Source organism: Peromyscus maniculatus, chromosome 5 (genome assembly GCF_049852395.1).
Source record: "Peromyscus maniculatus bairdii isolate BWxNUB_F1_BW_parent chromosome 5, HU_Pman_BW_mat_3.1, whole genome shotgun sequence".
Lineage (NCBI taxonomy): Eukaryota > Metazoa > Chordata > Mammalia > Rodentia > Cricetidae > Peromyscus > Peromyscus maniculatus.
Genome location: NC_134856.1, coordinates 55,205,492 through 55,229,673, shown reverse-complemented (window position 1 = coordinate 55,229,673; position 24,182 = coordinate 55,205,492). Strand labels below are relative to the sequence as shown.

At 53.5% G+C, this 24,182-nt stretch overlaps 1 protein-coding gene across 1 annotated transcript in view; it reads right to left on the bottom strand.

Annotated features, from left to right (window-relative positions):
* Window positions 1-10,329, bottom strand: part of Jph3 (junctophilin 3) — a 62,545-nt gene extending 52,216 nt beyond the window's left edge. Inside the window, exon 1 of the mRNA XM_006990138.4 lies at window positions 9,593-10,329. Within this exon, the coding sequence (XP_006990200.1) occupies window positions 9,593-9,974 (382 nt within the window). The 5' untranslated portion in view covers window positions 9,975-10,329. The remainder of the gene's footprint in view (window positions 1-9,592) is intronic.
* Window positions 10,330-24,182: the final 13,853 nt, after the last annotated feature.

Below are 24,182 nucleotides of genomic sequence, written 5' to 3'. Positions count from 1 at the left end.
GTTCATTCGGTTTACACTTCCTTGTCACATCTATCACCAAGGGAGGTCAGAACAGAACCCATGGAGGAACACTCTTTACCGGTTTGTTCTATATGGCTCCTCAGCCTGCTTTCTTCCAGCACCCAGGACCACCTGCTCAGGGATGGCACTGCCCCAGCGGGTTAGGTTAATCAAGAAGTTGCCCCACAAACTTGCCCAGAGGACAACCTGATTGACGTTCCCTCTTGTCAGGTGATTCTAGTTAGAGGTGACAAAAAGCTAACCATCACGATTACCCCAGAGGCAACTCCAAGAAGAGCTCCTGTAAGCGCCCCCCCAGCCTTCCTCTGTGTTGGAAACCCTTCCTGGGGAAGCTGGCCACGGCTCCTCCTGAAATGAGCACTTCCTCTTCCCAGGGGCAACAAGCAGGAGACAGGCACTTCCTGAGAGGCGACAGTCCTTGGAATCTCAGCACAGCAGTAGTAGAGGATTCCACTGCCTGACCCTGCACATGGTACAGGCAGCCTGTCCAGAATCCCCCCACTCCACGGGCAAGGCCGTGTCCCTGGCCCAGCCGTCCTCATTTCCACGCTTCTGGGGCACCTGCTGCTCATTTGCAAAATGGGGTGGGGGGTTCCCTGCTTTCCCTGCCTGGAGACTAAGCAGCCAAGGTCTGGGATGTTGCTGATGCAACCCAAGTCAGGAACATTCAGGTCCATGTTGCCAAGCTGGGGACCAGGTGCAGGCCCAAGAAAGATGCTGGGTACCCAATGCTGTGGAGCGGGAGTGGGGTGCCTGGTGGAGGCGGCAGATGCAAGGGGTGGCAAAATCGACCTCTGTCACATGGCCTCAATCCCTACTTTCAGATTTACTCTCCTGGAGGTGCCTTCTGGCTCTGGCCATCTACCTGTTCTTGTCCTCACTGTGCAAGATGAGACCCAGCAGTCAAGGTTCTGGCGTTTGTGGCGAGCACAGTGTTCCTCTTTGGGGTTCTGTGAACACCTAGACAGGGGGCACACAGCACTGTAAGTCTGCAGAGCCTGTATGCTTCTGCCAGAGAGTGAGTGGTTTTGTCAAGGGGCTTACCATTTGCTGGGCAAAGCCCCACCAGAGACCAGCCTGCTGCTGCTGAGGCCACAGCCCCAGCTCCTCACCACTGATCCCGTATCTATGACGGACGGGGGTGGCTGACACGTGATCCTCCATCAGGAAACCAGGGGAGGGTGGAGATAGTGTGGAAACCAGTTGGGTTCTGCTGTCCCCCAACCACATGACCACAGTAAGCCACCCCCCCCCATGGCCCTCACTTTTCTAATCTCTCTGAAGGGATTGTTGGCTATGCATTCTGGCTTACAGTTTTGGGGGCTCCGGGCTGTGGCTGTCTACTCTGCCCCACTTTGGGTGAGGTAATGCACATGGTCACAGGTCTGTGAGAGGGAGGTCACGGCTTTGGCAGCAGGAGAGGGGGCTGCTTGCTCACAGTTCAGGCAGAGAGGGAGAGAGGAAGGCTCACCTTCATCTGCCTTTTCCTTTTGATTCAGTATGAGATGATGGTTTCCATGTTCAGAGCATCTTCCCTCCATCATTAGCCCCCCCCTGGAAATGTTCTCACAGATACACCAGTGCCCTAGGCAGTTCCTAGTTCCATCAAGTCTACAATCAAAATTAGCCACCATAGCCACAGAGAAGGCCACCTGAAGACGGTGGCAGAGACTAAATCATAGCCACTGTGCTTAGAAATGTATAGTCTACCCTGCTTATATTAAAGGAAGCCCCTCAGCTGCTTCCTGAAACACTGACCCAGGGTCAGCCCTCTCTGCTACAACCATCCTGGGGTCTATCTGCTTTTCTCCAACCCCCCAGCCTGGGATGCCACTCCCTAAGAGTCTCATTTCCACAGCCCTGAAATAAGACCATGGCACCACCAGAGACGAGGCACTCCAGGGTTCTGATGCAAGTTGGAGTGTTCTGGACCAACTGGGCTTCCCTGGAGGCAGGAATCAGCCTCACCTGGGGAAATCATGGAGCATCCAAGGGACCAGTTACCCCTTCACCTGCATTTCTGGGTGAGCCCAGTTAATGGTGTTCCATAAAGCATTTCACACAGACTTCGTACTCAGCTGAGGTATGGGTACACCAGGACCACACATAGTGATTCTAGTATGCAGCAGAGCTGGGAGGCACCCGGCCAAACTGTGGTTCTCAGAGCATTCCCTGGGTTGGCACCAGCCTCACCTGAGCTCTGCAAGATGTCTTCTACATTCCTGAGTGATATCCCAGCCCAGAAGTTCAAGAAGGCTGACAATCGGTGTCCAGGCACTTCTTCCAGGTGGTGCTATCACATGTGCAGGCCTAGACTCAGGGAGGCAGCCCATGCTTCACTGGCTGGCAGGAAGCACCAGGTCTTGCTTCCCAGGACATTGTTTGCATCTTAGAGTCCCTCCCAGATTCAGGTGACGACCTGTGACATTTCTGGGAAGTGGGGAGACAGCACCTGCTGAGCAGGACGAGGTCAATGCCCCACCACAGAGACTAGGAGGTAGAGGAAGGAGCAGAGGATTCTCATGAAGCTAGGAACCTGGGGTGGACTTCCAAACACAGCCAGAGCCTCCCTGCCCTGGGAGGTCTCTGCTGCTCCTTCAGGATGCACATGGAACTCTGATTTGTGGGACTTCCCTTCAGCAACCCTAAAGTCTGGGGGGACAGACCCCAAGTTATATTACATATGTCTGCATCTGTATCCAGACGGCTTGCTTTTCCAGATCATGTCACCCTATTTCTTGTTTCTTTTATCTCGTCCCCTCTGCTCCTGAAAACCACACCCTGCACACAGCCAGGCCCAGCCAACAAGTGCAGCCAATTACAAGGCAGGCCCTGTTGCTCCCTGAACACAGGAAGACCTCCGTGAGAGCCTCTTGATGGCCTGGATGCTTCCAGCTGAGGAGGGCGGCATCAGAGAGGTGGTTCTCACGCAGGCAGGGAGGCCACGTACCTCCTCTTTCCAGCACTCTACAAGGAACGTGCTTGCTCAGCGGAGGTTCAGAACCACCTCCAGACATGAGCGCATCTCACTGTTAGACCGTTATCACCATTATTTGTTCACCCACCACCACTGACTGGTCTCAAATGCTGTTTGACCAAATGCTAGTAATAAAATATTGTAACAGGGATATGGTAGACAGGGGCCAAATGTGAGGCTCACCCAGACCCACAGCTTATGGAGATGTTTCCATCTGGATACTCCGGCTGTCCAGGAGAAATGGACACCAGGAACAAGGGTGAAACTAAACATTCCCTTCATTTTCAAGTTTACTGAGCAACTACTACATGCTGGCAATATTTAGTCCCTGGCCACATGGCAGTGACCACCAGCAATCCCCCTTCCTGCAAGAGGGGAACACTTCAGGCCATCATATCCTACAGGCCCTTCTGCAGTGACAATAACAGTCCCTCTCTGTGCTGTTCACCACAGGAGCCACCGCTCCACAAACCAGAGAGCATCTGAGATGTGGCTGGTGCACCAAGGAGCTGGCTCCTTACACAGTATTGCATTCAATTAGATTTAAATGCAAATGGTTGCACGTGGCTAGAGGCCAAGGCCAGTGGGGTGGGGAGGACTGGTCTAGGTGATTAATCCATTAAGGCCGATCTAAAGAGAAAGCACAAGACTCTCTCTCATCAGCCGCCACAGACAGAACCATTCTCCCATCCATCTGCCTTTGGCTGTGCACTGGCCACATTCCATGAACCCAGCACACAACCTAAGACGGCAGTAAGCCTTGGATTGTACTTAGGGCAGCCAGTCTTCCCAAGCCTCACCCACTAGACAGCACTAGAAGGTGAGGAGGGTGTATTGTACGTAGTACGGGGTGAGTGAGACAGCCCAGCAGCTCGACTGCTCATGTTTCTTGAAGCATAAACAGTGGGCAGAGTGGTAGACACACCGACAAGGTACACAGTATACAGGAGAGTTCAGGGCCAAGGCTTTACTCTTGAACCCACTGGGTTTGCCCCCAGAATCTAGTCACCTGCTTGGCATTTGAGTCCAGAGCAATCCGGAGCGGGGGAGCTCTCCGAGGTGCTGAAGGTCCTCAGGGCCATCTCCTTAGGAGCCACCCAGCTCAATTTGAAACCCAGGACAGAGATGGCTCATTGGGTAAGCATGCTTGCTGACAAGCCTGATGGTTTGTGTTCATTCTGTCGGACCCACATAGTGAAAGGAGAAAACCGGTTCCTGCAAGTTTTCCTCTGATCTCTACATACGCAGCTTGGCACAAACAAACAAATAGATAAATGCTTTTTAAAAATAAAAAAGGACTCCAGGGCTGGAGATGTAGCTCAGTTGGTAGAGTGTGTGCATAGCACACGAGAAGCCCTGGGTTTGACCCCCAACAACACATAAAGTGTGTGTGGTGACCTGCACCTGTAATCCCAGCACTCAGGAGGTCAAGGCTAGATGATAAGAAATTAAAGGGTCATCTCAAGTACACAGAGAATTAATTCAAGGCCAGCTTGGGCCACATGAGACTCTGTCTCAACAATGAAAAAACACAGGGCCAGTGAGAGAGCTCAGTGGATAAAGGTACTTTCTGTGTGAGCCTGACAACCTGAGTTCAATCTCCAGAGTCCACGTAAAGGTGGAAGGAGGCTGTTCTCTGACCTCTACACACATGACGTGGCATGTACACACCACACTTGTCCACACTTCATACATACACAATAATGATAAATTAAAAACTTGTTAAGCATTTAAAAAAAAAAAAAAAGATCTCCACTTGGGAGTTGAAGAAGAAGGATTTCTGCAAGGTCCAGGCCAGCTTAGGCTACAGAGTGAATATCAGGCCAGTCTGGGCTACACAGTAAGTCCCTGTCTCAAAAGAAATAAAAACACAACAACTATGCCAGAAAGACTGGAATCCTCTACAGTGGCATGTCCTCCACGGCCAGCGTGGAGGGGCTACTATGGAGAGTATCTGCAAGCGTGTCCACTCGTTACACTGAGAATTGTGGAGACCTAGGGTGCTGAGGAAGACGTGCCCCCACCCAGGACACCAGCACAATCTCTTCTGGAGCAATCCTCTCTCTAGCCCAGGTCCTCATAGAGGACAGGACAGAGCCCCCTTACCTCAGGTCACCCAGGAGTCCACACTAGGTGCTCCCAGACACCACTCTCAAGGGAACTGATGACCCTCCAGGGCTCACATCAGGTCCCCAGTGCCCGCAGTTGAGGCTGCGGTGGGGGAGGGAACACTTCCCACCAACCCTTCTTTCTCAGCTATAATTGGAACAAAGAACTAGTCATTTGCTCCTTTCTCCTTTCACCTGATGGAGCCTGTCAACATCCCCCTCCCTCGGTGGTGAAAAGAGACTGAGGAAACGTCTTCATCTTCCAAGACAGAGTATGCGCCTCCTTTCAGAACCAAGCTTCTCCGGGTAGAATATCTGTGAGGATGGGCTGATGGGTTGGCTGGACCCCCTTAACCCAGGCACCTGGATTTTTTCAATCAAAGCTTTCCTCACAGTCAAGCACGGAAGGCAGCCGGGCACGGTAGCACAGACCTGGAATCCTCAGCACCCAGGAGACTGAGGTGGGAGGGTCACGAGTTCAAGGCCAGCCTAAACAACTTAGCATGACCCTATCCAAAATAAAACTGGAAAAAAAAATGTTAAAAAGAGGGCTGGGGATATAGCTCAGTGGCAGAGTGTCTACCCAGCACAGCAAGGTTCGAACCCTGGTACTGACTGAAAGAAGAACTCAGTTTGTTATCGTCTGATAACAGTTTCTCTTCACAGGGGGCAGCAATGCCAGAGGCTTGGGCTTAAAATGGAAATGGCTGCACCACCTTTGCCTCAGAACCCCACATTTCCAGGGTGGCAGGGACTCCCGGTGGCCCTCGGCTATGGCGGAGCAAACAAAGCCAGGAGATACATGTGGCTGCTTCGGGGGACAGGGTGGAAGATCCGAGGGTGGCAGGTGTATTGTGCGCGTGTGTGTGCGCAGGCGCCTGGGTGGATCTGAGTTCTTACTGTGGGTGTGTGTGATGTGTGTGGGCTGTGGAATCTGGGCCGGTGAACGGGACCTGCTCGTATGGGGAGTGGGGAGGCCGGGGCGTACGATGACTCATCTCTCAGAGTGTGGGAGGGTTTATGGGGGGGGTTGACTTTTTGGTCCAAGGCATCCAGAGGAAGCCTTGTTTATCTTCAGAAAGTAAGGAGGTCCTAGGGTCTCAATGTGACGACGGCGATGGCTGCTAGAGCATCTGCCTGAACCTAGAGGTACTGTCCCCGGCATGGGAACGTGAATGTGGAAGAGACAACAGGCAGTTTGCAAAGGGAGTTTATAAGAAGGCGACGCAAACAAAAGCTAACTTAGAATCCCAGCTCTTCTCAAGGCTCCTGGCTCGAAGTCTCTGCTGCCCAGTGTGTGACATGGGAAGTGTAAGAGACACAGTAAGTATCTCCCATCACCTCTTCACCTGTATGGTCCTCTCGGTCCTGTCTGTCTGATGGTTCTCCTAGGAGCTGCTAACAGTTATGTTCTCTGCACGTGAACTGTAAGGATGAAAAGAATGCCCACTTTGTTCCTGGCAGAGCCTGGGACTCCACCCTCAGCTCATCCTCGCCCACTCCACGGTATTATCCTCTTGCAAAGACAAAGGGACAGAAGCTCAGAGAGGTTAAGCAACTTGCCCAAAGTCACAAAGCAGATCCCTGGCAAGGCCAGCTGGTCAATGCCCCCAAAGCTTGTACTCCTGCCGCCCCCACCCCATCCCTGGGGCCTCACACGGACTTCAAGAGTCACTCACTGGGCTCACATCAGGAGCGATGCCTGACTGTGCCTGGGGGAGGGCAGGCTGGAGGAGGACTTGGCAGTCCCTAGTCAAAACGGATTCCGTACCAATTGCAGCTGAATGCAGAATACATTTTCTGTTCCTGACAACCACCGCTTCTCCAAGTCAGCCTTGGACGCTGAGCAAAAGTTGTGGAGTTCTGTTGCTGTCTGCCCCAATCTCTGTACAAAACCAAAGGTGTGCTGAGGCTGGGGGACTACTCACTCAAGAGAACCAGTCATTCTTAACTGAGGACCGGGTGCCCACCAGGTAAGGGGACGTGGTACCCAGGCCCCGACCTGCTCTTGCAGTTGACCACACCCCACCCAGGGTTCACAGAATGATTTCTCCAGTGTCTGAGTTCTTAAAGGTTACCCCTCCCTAACAAAAAGCTGGTCACGTTCAGAAAAAAATGGATCTGGACACCTGTACTTGAACATCCAGAGCAAGAAGGGCCAGCTTAATTTCCGTCATGCTATGTCAACATCCAAGAGTTGGAGAACCAGCTCCGAGACCAGACCCACATGCCTACCTCTCCGCCATGCACTCCAGGGAAAGTGGTAAGAACTGAAATCCCCTTGAGGGGTTCAGGGTAAAAGGAGCACCCCTGAGCAATGTCAGGTAGTGAGGAGCAAGGGGTCGTGACCCCAGACATGGGGGGCTCTGCCACAAGGCTAGGCTCTGAACCTCTGCTCACACACAACCCTGGTTCAGCTGACTACACTTCAAAGCAGTACTTCAGGGAGGTACTACAGGAGGCCAAAGGCTTGGAAAGTAGAGGACTAAGATCCTCAGGAAGTCATCTAAAGGATGATCTCAGCACACCAGGCCCTGAGTCCCTGGCTGACCCAGTGCCTGCTCCCAAGTCCCCATGGAGAATTGCTACCATCCTCTTAAGTGAACACTCTGGAAAGACCGTGTCTGCTTTGCTGCTTCTGAGTTCCCAGAGCGTACAGCATCTGGCCATAGTAAGTGTTCAATAAACATTTGTTGACGGTGAGGTAAGAATTCTTTAGGCCAATGGAGATAGATATCTGGGGTGTGGGCAGGCCTGGATGTAGAGCCCCACCCTCAAGTGTTCTGGGATTTTCCTCTTCTGATGGGTCCAGTCACCTCAGAGTACCATGATAGCTGTTCCAGAGCAGACACCTCTAAAAGGCAGTTTTGCTGAACAGTCTATCCAGAGCCCTGAGTGATGTCTGCCCTGGGCCACAGCTGCCTGCTAAGGATCCCTGCTGGGAACACCAGACTGCTTGACCACCCACCTTTGCCACCCACACCTGCTGCAAGGACCTAACCAAGACTGAGTGTGAGTACACATGTATACACACACGCACACACACACATACACACACACACATACACACATACACACACACACACACACACACACACACACACACACACACACGCGCGCCTGGAACCTCAGAAGGGCCTCAATGCCCCAGGGTCAGGGAAACTCTCCAGCCTTATCCACGAAAACAACGGTACAGAAAAGGCCGCCTGGGACCAGGGCTGGGCAAGGCACAGACAGGCAGGAGCATTATATAATTAACTGCCCAGACTCCGCCTCCTCTTCGGGTAATAACGAACCCTGCCTTTCAGTTGCATAAGCCAAAATAATAATTACTTTCCAGCCCTGATCACTCCTAGATGTGGCCCGGAGCAGGTGCTGGCTTCAGGCAGGAGCTGGCTTCAGGCACAGAGAACACAGACAGGCTCCATCAAGCTCTCTATTCCCGGCAGAAGCCCAAGTCACTGCTGCAACTCACTCCCTTCCCAGGCATCCATGCCCGAAAAATCCGAAGCCGCCCAGGCCCAGAGGGAGGCAAGAGAACAGCCTCTTGGGATGAGCGCCTGGCGGGGGAGGGGACCTCCAGACGGAGTCCGCTTTGGGGTCTGACTTCCAAGACCTATAACTATTCCCCGAGGTCTCAGCACTGCTGAGGAGTGGGCACGGGAGTGTCCAGGTAAGGTCGAGGCTGCCGAGCCAGCTAGGACTTCTGAACAGAAACCGTCACACTGGCAATTCCCTGGCTTCCGGCACCGGCTCTGCCCGGACTGTGGTGGCATCTTACACCGGAGGCGCAGAGCGATTCCCTAAACTAAAGGGGAAAATGATTCAGCCACTGAACGGCCAGATTCCTGGGCTCCCGCTAAACAGATGGGCCTCCTTCCTCCCTCCCTCCCTCCCTTCAGCAGCCTGCTTCGACAGCCTGTGTCCAACCACCTAGAAGTTTATTGCCTTGCTGTTTGATTTGGTCGGCATCCCCCGCCTCTGGCGCTCCCAGCGCTCCCTCTCCATTGGCTTGGGTTGCTTTAGGACTGAGGGAGGCCCTGAGCACCGCAGGAAAACAAGAAGCTAACCGGGGCCTGACTCTGGGGACACCAGGCAGGCACCACCAATGGAGAGGAAGGGTCTATCTTCAGGCCCCTCCTGCTTTGGCTGGTCCCAGAGGTGGCAGAGGGCCCGGCCTGGCCTTCCGGCAGGTGCAGATCTCCGGCCTGCTCCTCAGGATATGCCGAGACTTTGGCTCAGCTGCTACAGCAGGGCCCTACTGCTGGAGAGCCCCCAGCCCTTGGGTTGGCACGGGCCACTGTCCCCATCAAGCGTGGGGCAACCTGTGGCCAGGGGCCCGGCTGAGGCCTCCTGGGAACCTAGGAGATGCCCCAGGAGCCCATAGCCCAATTGGAAGGCGAGGCTCAACTTCCCGGGAGATAAACAGAAGGAGAAAGAGGGGGACAGTCCTCATTCCTCCCCCGCCCCCGCTGCCCGCACCTACCTCCATCCGAGTAGGTCTCCGTGCCATAGCCATCCTGCAGTCCGTTGCTCCAGGTCCCTTCGTATTTGGCCCCGTTGCCCGTGCACTCCCGCACACCGTAGCGCCCCTTAAATCCGTGCGTCCACTCGCCCTTGTACACCCACTTCCCCTTGCTCTCCAGGCCGATGCCGTGGCGCTTGCCCTGCGCCCAGGTGCCTTGGTACGTGTTGCCGCTGGGCCAGGTGTAGACGCCCAGCACCTCAAAGCCGTGGCTCCACGAGCCGGTGTATTCGCCCTGGCCCTTCGGGCCGGTGCAGACGCCATGGCCGTGCGCCTTGCCGTCCTCCCAGCCTCCGCAGTAGGACCCTCCATCGTCAAAATTAAACCTACCCCCACTGGACATGCATGTAACGCGGTTTGCGAATCCCGCAAGCGGTGAAAGAAAAAAAAAAAAAAAACCCAAAACAAGGCGATCAACAAACCGGAGTCTTGGTTGGCTGGCTGGCTTTTTGTTGCGATGCTCTTTTCGGGGGAGGAGGGGGGGGAGGACGGAGCACGCCCGCGACCCCGCGCGCGGACCGGCGGCGGCGTCTAGGTCCGCCCGCGGCGATTGTTCATTTTCGAGCTGCGCCGGAGCCTGACCAGCGTCTCGCGCTCCCGCTGGAGACAGGACCGGGAGGAGGCGGGGGAGGGGCGGCGCAGGGCGGGGGAGCGGCTGGTGCCCGCGGCTCCACCTCGCCGCCAGGGCCCCTCGCCGCGCGCCCCGGGAGCGGGAGGGCGCGGGGCGCGGCTCAGGCCCGGGCGGCGGGGCCCGCGGGCGGCGGCGCGCGCGGCTGCACCGATCCCGGCCGGGCCGGGCGGCGGCACTGCGGCGGCGGCGTGCGCTCCGGGCCCCGGCAGGCGCGCGGCCGCCTAGAGAAGGGGCGCTGGCGGCCGCGCGCGCGCACGCGGGGACCCCGGGGCGCCCTGCCCCTCCCCCGGCTCGGGGTCCGGCCGGCGCGCCCCAGCCTCCCCTGGCAGGGACTGGGATTTAAAGGGACAGGAACTGCGTAACGGGAAGGAACCGGGCACCGCGAGCGCACGCCGCGGCCGGGAACCGGGACGAGTCGCGGGCGCCGCAGGCAGTGGAGGGCCGCGCGGTCCCCACCCCGTTAGCCGAGGGGATGCCAGCACCGCGGTCCGCGCTGGCCACGACTTGACGGCGAGGCTCCTGCTAACCACAGGTGGTTTCTCCCTGTGACACATACTCCCTCCTTCCTCCTTCAGGGCTACTGGGGGTCCCCCGAGAGGCGCTCACCTCGGAAAACACGCCTTTAGCGAACAGCGTTTAGCTCCCCCCAACCCCCAAAGATTAATAGAAAGTTGGGCCACACGTTTGCATCTTGGAGCAAAGCCAACAAATCCTGTGCGTCCTGAGCCCTGTGCCCTGGCCAACAGGTATCCCCCCCATTCCAGAAGCGGTCACTCGTTGGGGTCCCCACTCCGCGGTCACTAGGTCTCTCTCCACTCATTACCCACCCCCACTAAGAGATGATGTCTGATTCTTGGACCTCAGCATCCTGGGACTAATTGAAAATGCATTTCCTGGACCATCAATCCAAAGACAAGAGCCCGCATCCCCTGCCCTCTCGGAATGCGCACAGGGAATGGCAGCGGGTGGTGCAGTGGGATGAGGAGGGGGGGGTCGTATGGCTTCACAGGTGCACAGGGTCGGAGTTAGTGGGGGCTGGTGGTGACAGGTGGCCCAGTGAGCCCAGAATGACGGCCCAGATGGTGGAGTCTCAGGCTGAGAGCACCTGCAGCTAGCCAGGGTCTCTACTGGGAGAGTCGCCTGCAGCTAAAAGAGTTCTCAAGATGATAGGGGTGCTTCCAGAACCCCAGATTTCAACCCCAAACCCAACCCCTTGCTTTAGGCACAGCACCCTCTCCTTAAAGACCACCAGCCAAGTGGCAGTCCTTTTCTTTCCAAAGACGTTGGGGAGGTGCCAGTTCCAGCTCTGGGTCCATGCATGTTTCCTGTCACTCTGGTCCCTGACTCAGGGTTCCCCTTCAGGTGGTCCTCTGAATGCCTATGGTGGACTGCTGGGCGCAGCACATCTTGGACTTTACTGGAAGTTGGCAGTGGCTGCCATACTCCTTGGGGAGGGGGGAGGCACAGGGTCGTCATTCTTCCAGACCGTGCTTGCTCTCCTCAGACTTACTTTGCTTCTTATACGTTTTAATATGTTAATCTAAATGGGTAGGAAACAGTATATTGAGTCTGTTAGGTGTAAATGGAAATCATTGATTATTCGTATGTGGTCAAATGGGCCAGACTCATCTTTCTTAGGCTCAGGTTCAAATTCTGATTCCAGTTTCCAGACTGTGTGGCTCTTTGGGTAGCCACTTCATGTCCCTGCACTCAGTTGCCTGACCTATAAAGTAGGACTAAGGACAGTTCTAATAGGGTCGCTGTGAGGATCCAAGGACCTAGTAAGTATAGGGATCTATAAGGGAGTAGGACCACCACTGAGATGTGGTGATGGGGATGCCTGGCTCTCAACCTGCTCCCTTCCCCTACACTGTAGGAACAAACCATGCCATCACTCCGTCAACACACTGCATCTTCTTCCATTTTATTTCCTGCCCCCTTTTGCTGACTCGGCAGCCCTTGCCTGCACAGCACTGCATGGCAAACGCATTCCCTCTGGGAAGTGGTGATGGCCTCAAGCCAGATAACAGGGTACTGCTACCCCCAACCATGCATGCCTTTCCTCCCCTGCCATTCTGTCCACCCTTCCCTGCGTGCCCCCTCTTATCTACCACTCCCAGGGTCGCTCAGGCAGTGACCTGCTCTAGTCTCTGGAGTGCAGATATTTGAGGTATGTTTGTGCAGTTTGGAACCATTTGCCCCATAAAGTAGGACTGGAGGTATTGATTGCATTGAAGAGGAATTTTGCCAAAGTGATTTAAACACAGTACCACCCAGCAACTTAAAACAAGAGCCAAGGAAGAAGCAAAGCTACCCTCGCAAACAGGCTTCTGCAGCCTCTCACTGGGGATGAAGTCAGGGCCTTGTGTGTTTGTGCTAGGCAAGTGCTGTACCATTGAGCTGCAGCCTTCGTCCTCCATGGACCCTTGGGTGCTGAGCTTGGCTGGAAACCTTGCCTCAGTGACCTCATGTGGAGTCACACACTCTCCTCGTCTAGAAAACTGCCTGGCCCTCCTGGGTGAGAGCTTTGCTAATGGGAAAATAATGACGTTTGAGGTCCCAGCCCTCTCTAGCCTCAGGCGTCACGATTTGTTGTTTGCCGGTCTCTCCCCATGCCCAGGATGTTTTCTGGTTGTAACTTGGTGGTGGTGGCGGCTGCTCTGGCTTCTCTGTGTAGAGAAAGTCCCCTTTTCACTTCCACATGAGCTTGTTTGACTCCTTGAAAGAACTCAGCCGAAGGACTGAGGAGTTAGCTCAGTGGTAGAATGCTTGTCCAGTATGGGGGAGGTCCTGGGTTCAATCCCTGTTACCTACTCATCCCAAGAAAGAGATGTTAATTAAGGTAAAACTGAGAACTGACTGGAAATTATTTCAAATTGTCAAGAAAACACTTATAAAATACAATATTTGGGGCATGAAGAGATGGCTCAGAGGTTAGGATCACTTGCTTGCTCTTGCAGAATACCCAGGTTGAGTTCTCAGTATCCTCATTGGATGGCTCAAAACCACAGGCAATCCCAGTTCCAGGGAATCAGACGCCCTCTTCTGGATCCCACAAGCACTGCACACGTATGGCATACATACATACAAACACTGCGCACATACCACACACACACATACACAAATAAATAAATAAAAATTAAAGTATACTCATATTTACCATGCCCATACTCCATACCCCCAAAAGCAAAATCTCCCATATGAATGCTTCTTGGGTGTGTGGTCAACCCTCCTCCCACACCTAGATGGGCACTGCCTTCCCGTCCCTGAACCCTGACGGGCTGGCAAGCACAACAGAAGTTAGTTCATGAGCAGTGAGTGGCAGCGTCAATCTCTTGAGAGGCTGCTGGAGCTCAGGACAGTTGCCATTGCTGTAAGAAAGCCCAGACGGTGCATAGGCAGAGAGAGAGAGACAGAGACAGAGACAGACAGAGACAGAGAAACAGACAGAGACAGACAGACAGATAGACAGAGACAGATGGAGACACACACAGAGACAGATAGAAACAGAGACTCCCAGAGGCAGACGACATCCAGGAAGAGCCATGCACGCACTGTCCTGAAAGAGCACACACCGCCCTGAGAGGAAATCTTCCTATTCCAATCTTTTTATATTCTTAGTCTTTGAATAAAATGAACTGTTGTTTTAAGCCAAGGGTCATGCAAACTCCAGCTTTTTTTTTTTGACACAGTTTTATTTTGTTTTTTTTTGTTTGTTTGTTTGTTTTGTTTTTTGAGACATGGTTTCTCTGTGTAGCTTTGCGCCTTTCCTGGAACTCACTTGTTAGCACAGGCTGGCCTCGAACTCACAGAGATTCTCCTGGCTCTACCTCCCAAGTGCTGGGATTAAAGGCGTGCGCCACCACCGCCCGGCTTTATTTTGTTTTATAACACAGCTATGGCCAAGTACTTAGGGTGTCCATAACTCTCTATCGACACTGACACTCTAACAGGCTAATTGAGCAGTTCTATTAGACACCACATAGCTCACAAAGCTGAAGTCATTCGCCACTTGAGTGACTTTTTTTTTGGGGGGGGGTGTTCGAGACAGGGTTTCTCCATGTAGTTTTGGTGCCTGCCCTGGCTCTCGTTCTGTAGACTAGGCTGGCCTCAAACTCACAGAGATCCACCTGGCTCTGCCTCCTGAGTGCTGGGATTAAAGGCAAGCACCACCGCCGCCCAGCTTGAGTGACTTTTTTGGTTGTTTGTTTCATACAAGATCTCACACAACCCAGGCTGACCTTGAACTTCTGATCCCCCTGAGTGCTGGGATTACAGATATGTACATGCCTGGGTTATGTGCTCCTGGGGATTGAACTTAGGCCTTTTCACATGCAAGGCAAGCACTCTGCTAATCACGCCTCATCCCTGACACCTACTTATATAACACCTTGCCAGGTCCTGTGACTGGGCTGTGGGTCAGCCGTAACTAATGACCACAGGCCAAGGGGCTTATGCAATGGTATCTATTGCTCAAAGTTCTGGATCTGGAAACTCAAGGGCAAGGTCCCAGCTGGCTCAATTTCTCCCAAGGCTCTCCCCATGACTTGCAGTCAAGGCTGCCTTTTCATTATGTTGGAACTTGAGTCTTCCTTCTTCTGAGTCCTGCAGTCCAACCTCTTACCAGGCTCTTTATTTCTGTGCTCTCTGTGGCCTTGCTTTCTCTGCAACAGCCTTCTCTCTCCACCATAAGCATTGCTTGTATGGACTCCTGAATCAAATCATTCGAGACAGACTCAGTTTGGGTCAGCTAAAGCCAGACGTCCACTCCTGGCCCGGTAACCCCTGTCTAGGGATAGCATCTTGCCTTGTGACAGCAGGAAGAAACTGTGACGGCACCTTTAGTGCACCTGGAGGAAGTATAGGACCAAGTCAGGATGGGTGTTCTGTGGATGGCATGGTTGATTTCAAGTCAACGGTGATGGTGATGGTAGTGATGATGATGGTGATTATGATTCTGGTGGTGATGATAGTGATTATGATGATGGTGATGAAAATTAAACTTATGTACTTGACTGTAGTCAGCACTTTACATTACTGTCATGTTTAATCCTAAAATAACTTTATGGAGCAGGTATTATTATTGTTATTATCATTATTATTACTGTTACTTTCCCCTTTATAGATGAGGAATCTTAGAGGCTTAGACAGGTCAAGTCCTTGGCCCAAGGTAAACAAGAACAAACAGTGGACATCACAGCACATTTTCACATTCACCGCTTTTCTCCGTCTCATGTGTCTACACCCTGGGAAAGGTGAGTGTTGCCCTTGGCCAAGTGCATATTTGTTTGTTTTTGTTTTTGTTTTTTGGGGGGTGGGTTTTGAGACAGGGTGCCTGTCCTGGATCTCACTCTGTAGACCAGGCTGGCCCCGAACTCACAGAGACCGGCCTGGCTCTGCCTCCTGAGTGCTGGGATTAAAGGCATGTGCCACCACCGCCCAGCGCACATTTGTATAATTAGGGAATCGCTGTATAGTGAGTGCTCATGGAAGGACCACCCAGGTTAGGGAATCGACCCTTGTCTTCAGGATCTCAAACCCCATATAACCTACTTTCTTCTCCTCTCGAACAAAACCAGGAACCTGAATTAGTGATCTTTCCTTTCTTCGTCATTCAACCGCCTGTGCCAGTTGGCTTTGTCTTGCTTCTGAACTTCGTGCGCATGGAATCATGCTGTCTCCATTCTTTTTTCTCCCAACACTGTGTTTAAGCTTCATCTGCACAGCTGTTCCTCTTGATTCACCCATTCTGCCATGAATAGATATTGGTTTCCAGTTTTTAGGGTTGTACTATTCAGCTTTTAAAAAAATACCCCACTATAGCATAATACCCGAGGCAGCTAACATTATCAAATGAAAAGGTTTATTTAGCTCTAGGTGCTAGAGGTTCAGGGGCATAGTGCCTGCATCTGCTCAGTTTGGGGGAGGAGCCTTTCTCTCAGCCATCGTATCACACCAGAGGCACGTGGCTATGCATGGAAGAGTTCACCTTGCCAGATGTGGAATCAGAGAGACTGGATCCCATAACCCCCTTGAAAGAGCACATTCCCAGTGATCAAGGACCGTCCACTAGACCTCACCTGCCAAAGGTCCTGCCACTTCCTAACAGGTTCACCCTGGGCACTAAGCCTTCAACCACAAGGAGCCCTAGGGAGACACACACTCAAGCCACAGCTGTTCTGCTCAAACCACTCCCATAATCTTGTCCAAGTGCTCTGTGCCTAGATGCACATTGCACACTGGGGTTCACCTCCAGTGCCAAGAGGGATCCAGGCCAGGCTGGTCTCTCTTTTCTGAGCCGGGTCAGCACAGTGAACCACGGGTATCACTTTGTCATGTGGCTGTCTTTTAAGTCGTGGCCTCATCCACTCACACGGGGAATGGCGAGCATGGCCAAGTGGACCTGTCACATGGCACTGAGCTCCATGCCGGGCACAGATGGTTCAGACTAAATTGCAGATGAACATCAAACAAGCCGACAGCCTGTGTCCCTGAACACAGGCTGAACTGAGGCTCGTGGTACAGGGAAGGGCGCAGAGCAAGGTGCTTCGCAGGCTACTCCTGACCCACGTTTTATACTTGGTAGACTCAAGAGCTGGTCTCACCAACACGACACTTGGGGACACAGCGTATGGGCTGTGGGGAGACTGGGGGGGCCCTGCTCACCCCTCCTGCTCAACAGATGGTGTGGGGGACACAGAAGCCATCTGAGGAGCCGCCTCCCTGCCATTGCTCTCAAACACGTTACTTTTACGTACTCCCGCGTCCCTGCTCCCACGGCCCATCCGTGTGATCAGACCTCATGAGGACCAGCGGCCGGAGGGGCTGCATCCCACTCTCCTGCCCACTGTGGGTCAGATCCATCTGGACGAGGGGGCCCAGAAGGCAGAGGCTCAGGAGCCTGAAGGTTCATCACACGTGTGGAAAGGCTGGTCTGAGAGAGGACTTCAGGGGATGGTGGCTGCTGCAGGTTGCAAGGTTGCAAGGTGGATCCGAGAGTCAGGAATCACAGTGGCGCCTGGCTGGTGCGGACCAGCTCCACCAGACACCCAGACACCCAGGGGAGCTCACAGCTGTGCTTTTCAGGGAAGTGCCCACCACTCCCTGAATTTAGGATGGCATCTGGCCCTCTGAACATGACCTCCACTCCCTCTACATTTCAACCCCTGGCTCCAGGCGGCTTCTGCCTTCTCTTACTGGGTTCCTTCTGCTGGTATTTCCTTTCAGGTCTCAGCTTGTAGCCCTCTTCCTCCAGGAAGGCTGAGCATCTTCTACCACTCCATTCTTCCTGCCCAGTGTCTCCATATCACAGTACCAGGGATCTCTGCGTGGCCCAGGCTGGTCGCCATCAGCCTTTGCTGTGGGAGACGGAAGACACGGCCTGAGTCCCCATGTTTACATCTGTCTCCGACTCAGTGTCCATGCATACCAGATGTTTAATAGCTGTTTAAGCCTCTGAGTGGCTGACAGCAGAGCTGCTGAGAGGGAATGGGGGGCTGGGGACACCCCTTCCTGTTCCATACCTCTCCCCACCTTGCCTTCTACCTACGCATGGAGGAAGGCACCCCTCTACCTTTCCTGTGCCATAGGCCCGGGCTTCAGAACATAAAGGGTGTTGGGACCCAAGGCCCCCAGGCAAAGACAACACGTTCAGACTTCTTCCTCCTCAGCTCACAGGTTGGGTGGGCTTTCCCAATGTTTTTGACCCTGGATCCATCAGTACCTGAAGTCCTCAGCTGACTTCGGAAAGTACACCCCAAACTGCAACCAACACCACAGCTTCGCATGCTTTAGTTCCTGGGAGGGTTGTGTCATGGAGATGTTGTGCTGCTGGCTTTTTGTCAACGTGACAAGCCAGACATATGAAAAGAGAAAATCTTAGCTGAGAAAATGCCTGCTTAAGATTGGCCTGTAGGACGGCTGGGTGGTGGTGGCGCCCACCTTTAATCCCAGCACTCAGGAGGCAGAGGCAGGCAGCTCTCTGTGAGTTTAAGGCCAGCGTGGTCTACAAAGTGAGTTCTAGGACAGCCAGAGCTACATAGTGAGACCCTGTCTCAAGCAAAACAAACAAACAAAAAGGATTGACCTGTAGCAGTCTGTGCAGGGTTTTCTTGGTTGATGGGGGAGGCCCCAGCCTACTCTGGGTCATGCCATCCCTGGGCAGGTTGCCCTGGGCTATATAAGAAAGCAGGCTGAACAAGCCAGACAGCAGTGTTCTTCCATGGCTTCTGCCTCAGTCCTGCCTCCATGTTCCTGCCCTGACTTCCTTTGATGATGGACTGTGATGCAGAAGAGTAAGCCAAATGATCTCTTTCCTCCCCAAGATGCTTTGGCTGTGGTGTTTATCACAGCGATAGAAACCCTAACTAAGGCAGATGTGATCCACAGGCTGTATCTGTTGCCCATTTAGAGGGTGCGGTTGATGTTTATGGTGATTCATACAGCGTGAGCCACCATGTCACAATGCTTAGCCCTTCTGTGACCCCAGACAAAAACCTGGCCTCCATGAGCAGCCCTTCCCAGTGACCCCTCTTTCCCATTCCTAGAATCCACCACTCTGTTTTCTGTCTCTGTGGTCTCCTGAACACTTCACGTAAGTGGCATCGAGTGGCATCTGGCCCTGGGTGCCTGGCTTCTTTCGCTCAGCACAATGTGGCTGAGCTTCGTCTACACTGGGCGTGTGTCCACGCCTCACTCTTTCCCACAGCTGCATAGCATCTTGTCATGTGGACAGGTTGCACTGTCTCCCTGTGAGGCTAGAGTATGCCATTTGTCAATCCTGTGGACATGGTGCACTTTCTGTCCATCCCTCGGGGGTGGAACATTTGGCTGTTTCTGCTTTGAATTGCTCTGCAGGGGTGTGCATGCTTTTTGCACGAACACAGGACTTTCATGTCTCTGGTATGACCTGGGAGAGGCGTTGCTGTCCCCATGACAAGCTTGTGCTTTGTCTTCCCGGCAGTTTCCACCATGGTGACCTCATGTTGCTTCCCTGGCAGCAGGTCATGAGAGCAGGGGGGTTCCCGTGTCTCCAGTACCTTCCATACCCATGGTTGGTCCTTGGGATGATGGCTGTCCCTGCAGTGTGCAGCAGTACCTCTGTGAGACTGTGATTTGTGTTTCCCTGGCAATCAGCTGTTGAGCATCTCCTCCTGTGCTTCCTGGCCATCTGTGTGTCCTCGATGGGGAAATGTCTGTTCAGGTCCTTCTCCCACTGAAATGCGTTCCTTTGTATTTCTGTTGTGTCCTTTATGCCTTCTGAGTATAAGACGGTCCTTGGATGTATGATCGCAAAAACCTATTTTGTGAGCTGTCTGGCCCCTCCCTCCCCTCCCTTCTCTTCCTTCCTTTCTTGTGTTTTGAGATAGGATCTCAGTTTGTATCCCAGGGTGACCTAGAAGTCATGGCAATCCCCCTGCTTCAGCTCCCCTCTCCTGGAATCACAGACAGGCACACAGCGCCTGGCTTTCTGCTTTTCTTCATGACATTATTTGCAACACAAGTATTTTGTTCTTTTTTTGAAGGACAGCTTTTTATTATTTACTTGTTTGTTTGTTTCGAGACAGGGTTTCTCTGTGTCGTTTCCGTGCCTGTCCTGGAACTCGCTCTGTAGACCAGGCTGGCCTTGAACTCGCAGAGATCTGCCTGCCTCTGTCTGCCTTCTGAGTGCTGGGATTAAAGGCATGCGCCACCACCACCCGGCCCTAGGACAGCCTTTTAAAAACATGCTTGGTTCATGTTATAATCGATCCACTCATTATAGAAATTGTGCAAAAGCTATAAAACAAATGAAACACCAAAAAAAAAAAAATGATCACCCTTCCACCATCTAGAAATTCTGACAGCTAATTCTCACTCAACATAGTTCCTCCCAGAACTTGCACGGTGTTGCTAGCCTAGATACACTTCATGAAGTTAGAGGCACACTGCCCGAGCTTCCTGGGCATTTGCTTCCTTTTGCTTTGCAAACTCTCCTGGCAAGTTCCTTACTTCATCAACTCATCTTCTGCTGAACTTATCAGTGACTTGCATCTCTCCACAGAGGCAGGAATGGCAGATCTTTCATCTGCATCACTTGCTTAGTGCCTTGGAACCCTTCATGTGTACATCATGCTTACACTGTTTAACCATTTTTCATGTGTTCACCAGTCCACTCGGATTCCCAGCACCCGCATGTGAAGTGGTTAACTACTGACTTCCTTGTGGAAGAAGAAGCTGAGGCTCAGAGAAGCAAGATGTTTGCCCAGTGTCACACAGCTAAGACTCAAGCTGGGACTTGAACCTGGGCAACTGGCCTCTGGAGTCCATGTGGTCTCACTTTGGACAAAGTGGAAGGGACAGTATGAGAGGGGCCACACTGAGGTGGGCAGCTCTGAAGTAGACAGACCTCTTCTACTTTGGGTCTCTGGTGGACAGGGAGTCATGAAGCAGCTGGCCAGCTTTGGGGGTGTGCATACGCCACCACAATCCCAAGGCTCGGCGGGGGGGGGGTGGGGGGTGAGCATGGAGGCGAGGGTCATGGTGGCCATGCCTGTCTGGACATGTACATCCAAGGGACACATAGGGAACACAATAAGCTCAAAGTCTTTCTAACTTCAGAGACACAGAGGTAGGAGCATCCTCCTCCTCTGCTTTCAACTCCTCTCCCCCTTGGTCCCAAGAACCAAGGTCTGGAATGAGGATCCCAGCTGCTAATGATGCCAGAGTAGGTTGGCACACAACGTGCTGTTCAGTGGAGACAGCAGTGGCCCAAGACATAGGGCAACCTCTGTAGGCAGAGTAGATGTCTCCCTTTCCCCAGGATCTCAGGGGGGAAGGGCTAGACTTCAGGGGGAGGGGTCAGACTTCAAGGGGAGGGGTCAGACTTCAGGGGGAGGGGTCAGACTTCAGGGGGAGGGGTCAGACTTCAGGAGGAGGGGTCAGATTTCAGGGGGAGGGGTCAGACTTCAGGGGGAGGGGTCAGACTTCAAGGGGAGGGGTCAGACTTCAGGGAGAGGGGTCAGACTTCAAGGGGAGGGGTCAGACTTCAGGGGGAGGGGTCAGATTTTAGGGGGAGGAGTCAGACTTCAGGGGGTAGGGGTCAGACTTCAGGGGGAGGGATCAGACTTCAGGGGGAGGAGTCAGACTTCAGGGGGAGGAGTCAGACTTCAGGGGGAGGGTCAGACTTCAGGGGGAGGGGTCAGACTTCAGGGGGAGGGGTCAGACTTCAGGGGGAGGGGTCAGACTTCAGGGGGTAGGGGTCAGACTTCAGGCTGCTGCATAGGAGAGGCGCTCAAGCGAGCGCGTGCGTGTGTGCGTGTGTGTGTGTGTGTGTGTGTGTGTGTGTGTGTGTGTGTGTGTGTGTGTGTGTGTGTGTGTGTGTGTGACATGATGCTTGTTCACATGCCGAACTGTACTGCATTGGGCTTGCTGTCCAGGGAGGCAATGAAGATAGTTGGCCGGGAGCGAAGACATGGAAACAACTAACTTCAAACTCTGCCACTTCAGAGCCTCTGTGTCTCCTCTATCAAGGCAGCCACCTCCCAGACGAAGTAGGACTATCCCCTGTGCTTGTAGAGGACAGTCATAGCTCCATCACGCCAAGTTACTGTCTCAAAGGCTTCTGCACACACATCCAATAACTCCCTTCCAACAGTTCTACATGATTTGTTTGTGTGGTGGGTGTGTGGAGGTCAGAGGGCAACCAGAGGAGTCAGCTCTCGCCTTTCACCATGTGGGTTTTGGGGCTCAAACTCAGATGATCAGGCTTAGTGACAAGTCTGAGCATCTTTACCCACTAAGCCACCTTGCTAGTTCTGCTTCCACCAATTCTAAACCGCAATGCCCAGGTCAAAGGGCATGAACGGTTTGTACATCTGCTGTCTGTGTCGTCTGGACCCTGTGGCTCCTTCGCAGATTCCCTGGTCCTGCTGAGACCCAGGTTTCTGCACTACTGCTGTCCATTCCCAGGCTGCACCCTATGTACACCCTACGTGTCCAGTGTCCAGCATGGACAGCTTCTTTCCCACCACCTGGGCAAGGCAGCAGCCCGGAGCAATGTGTCGGTAGCCAGGCCAGACATGTGGTTACCAGTTCTTGGACAGTGCTCAAGTCCGGGCTCGGCTCCTGCCCTCTCCATGATGCCTGAAACTCTGCCATCAGTTACCGGCCTGGCTATTTGTGTAGCCAATGTCTGAACCTGACCAGCTCCAGAGAGGCACAGAGACGGAGGCTGGGTGGTAGAAGATACCGACTAGCTAGGCGAGGTCTCAGTAGGAGTTGGAGCTTGTGGTCCTGGCTCTCTGGTGGCTTGTTAAACGGGCTGTCAGAGGATCACAGATCGAGGGAGACCCCCTCTGGCCCAGGAGCGACACTGCAGCTGCAGCCACACTGTCCTGGAGGCGCAACCTTGCCGCGGGAGCCTTTGCCAATTGACCTCCGACTGCATCCCGCCGCCGCCCCCGCCCCCCCCCCCCCCCGCCCCGGGCATTCTCTCCGTTGGGAAGGCTTTATTTCCAGGCAAAGTTGGGGGAGGGTGCAAGTACTTAGATTGTTTTACTTTCCATTTGAAGCACTGATATTTTTGGTTTCGGGGCATTTTCTGTCTCCAAAAGAGAAATTTCACAGCGTTTAACATTAACACCCAACTTCCAGCAAACCTCCGAGGCAGCTTCGTGACCTCCCTAGCCCTAGGAGGTGTGATGCTGATGCACCTGTACACAGTCACACACATTGCTCCTGTGACAGATGACATTCACCACACGCCTCTGAATCTAAGACGTCACTAGCAGGAGGGCTCAGGACCCTTCATCCCTGGACAGTGAGGCAGCCTCGGGAGAGCTCTGGGGTAGGGTGAGGAGGAATGGAAGGACCCTAGCTGAGTGTTTCAGAGAGGCAGGCTTCCTGCATACAACAGCAGGCACAGGCAGGACTGACAAGATACTAAGAGATAACCCCTGTCTCCCGGAGAGAGGAGCAGACCTGGTGTTCTCTTCTTCACTGTCGTGTATGGGTGGGGGGTTTGTGTAGATGAGTGTGCAGGTCCATGTGCATGTGAAGGTCAGAGGGCAGCTTTGGGCATTGTTCTCAGGAGCTGTCCACTTTGGTTTTTTTAAGACTTCTTCTCTCACTGGGATCTGGAAATTTCCAGTTGGGCTAGGCTGGCTGACCACTGAGCCCTGGAGATCCCCCTGTGTCTGCCTCCCCAGTGTTAGGATTATAGGCACGCACTCGCACGTCAGACTTTCTTCCATGTGATCTGGGGAATTGAACTGAGGTCCTCGCGTGTGTGCGGTAAGCATGTTGCTGGCAAGCATGTTGCGCCCTTTAGGCTCTCCTTTTCTTTTCTTTCTCTCCAGTTCTGATGGTCAGCCCTGGGGAAGAGTTTTAGAGGCAGAAGAACAAGGCCAGAGTTCCAGTCCTGGGAAAACATCAGCCCATGTGATGTCCGGGCGTCCCAGTGTAGTGACCACACTGAGGTCACAGGAAACTCTTGCCAAAGTAGAACTCACAACCAAGCACAGTGGCTCAAACCTGTAATCTCAGGGTTCGAAAGGACTCGCGAGGCAGGAAGATTATTATGAGTTCGAGGCCAGCCTGGGCTAAAGAATGAGACATTGTCTCAAAACAAAAGAAAAACAAAGTCAGGCTCAGATATAGGGAGTGGTGGGGAGGGAAGGGTCCATCTCCACAGAAGGCTTTGTGAGGGAGCTGGATGACCTCCCGCCTACCCCTTACATGATGTAAGCCAGACACCAAAGACAGGAGGCCGGCTATAGCCTCCTTGTGACTGTGGTGTGGCCTGAGTAAGGGTCCCATGTGTGGGAAGGAGCTTTTCTGCCCACATCCCAGGAGGAAGGGCCTGAGCTGCACCTGCTCCAGCATCCGGGTGTTAAATCTGACACACCCACTTCCTGGTCCCAGATGAACACACGGGAGTGC